At 47.0% G+C, this 1,060-nt stretch overlaps 1 protein-coding gene across 2 annotated transcripts in view; it reads right to left on the bottom strand.

The window, feature by feature from the left end:
* Positions 1-1,060, bottom strand: part of LOC109955829 (transcription initiation factor TFIID subunit 4) — a 107,297-nt gene that overhangs the window by 56,707 nt on the left and 49,530 nt on the right. For both annotated transcript variants that reach the window (XM_020592358.1, XM_020592359.1), the window contains one exon: positions 838-963. In XM_020592358.1, coding sequence (XP_020448014.1) covers positions 838-963 — 126 coding nt within the window. The remainder of the gene's footprint in view (positions 1-837; positions 964-1,060) is intronic.

Genomic DNA, 1,060 nt, shown 5'->3' with positions numbered 1-1,060 from the left:
CTCCCCCCCCAGCCATCCCCCCACCAGCGGCCAGCCAGTGAGCGACCCTTTGTCCGCAGCCCAGTCCATCTTCCCCTACCCTGTAGTGACTGTCTCTCTGTGCTGGTCGACACCCGGTTCCACTTACATCCCTCTTTGTTTATTTCTGTATACATCATTTTCACTGCACTGTTAATATCTTGTACAGCACTTTATTAAATCTGTTTGCACCAAAGTCAGTTCTCTGGGTTCGTTTTCTATGCGCCCTCACCTCCCTGTGGGGAAGCGATCATAACAGATTTGGCTTTTTGTTCTCTGCTTTTTTGTGTTGTTCCAATGCAAACAAAAGAAATAAACATGAGAATACCAAAGACTTTGTGATTGCAATGATTTTCCAGGAGAAGTGGTGTATTATCTGACAGAAATGCAGAGGTGCCAATATTTTTGGCTATGACTGTACTTAACACCAGATGTTTAGAACAATACAGTATGTGTATATCTTGATAGATGGATAAAAAAATCATATGCTGCCTTCTGAGACACTGCACTGCAGGTTGTACGTGTGTGTACATGGTGCATAGGGGTTGAGTTGTATACAGGGACCCTCTACCCTTCCTTGCTGTGTCCAGGGAGGAAGAGCCAGGACAGAGGAGCCCAGGGGCCAGGAGCCTGGGAGGACACAGGGAGGTCACTTCATCTACCGGTGTCACACTCTAATTCATCTGTCAGGGCCTGCACATGAGCAACATGCACACATACATACACCAGTACACAAGCACACACTGTTGCATGGGGACAAAACAACTCTCTCTCACACACATATACACACAGTGGGACAGTGAGGTGACAATAACTCACTTTAGCGGCTTTCAACAGGATCTCTCTCTCCTGCTCGTCCTTCCTCTGCTTCTCGATTCTCTCCAGCTGCTCGAAGAAGCGGAGCTGAGAGCGAACGTCTGCAAACTGCTCATAGCACTCATCGTCCTGTCAAGCAGACAGAAAGAAAATCACCGCAACAGCAATAGTTGACAAAAAAAAGAGCTCAAAGTCCCATACGTACTGAATACCTCAAATTCAGCAG

Source organism: Monopterus albus, unplaced genomic scaffold (assembly GCF_001952655.1).
Source record: "Monopterus albus unplaced genomic scaffold, M_albus_1.0 scaffold17.1, whole genome shotgun sequence".
In the NCBI taxonomy this organism is placed as follows: domain Eukaryota; kingdom Metazoa; phylum Chordata; class Actinopteri; order Synbranchiformes; family Synbranchidae; genus Monopterus; species Monopterus albus.
This window is presented reverse-complemented; position numbering and strand designations above follow the sequence as displayed.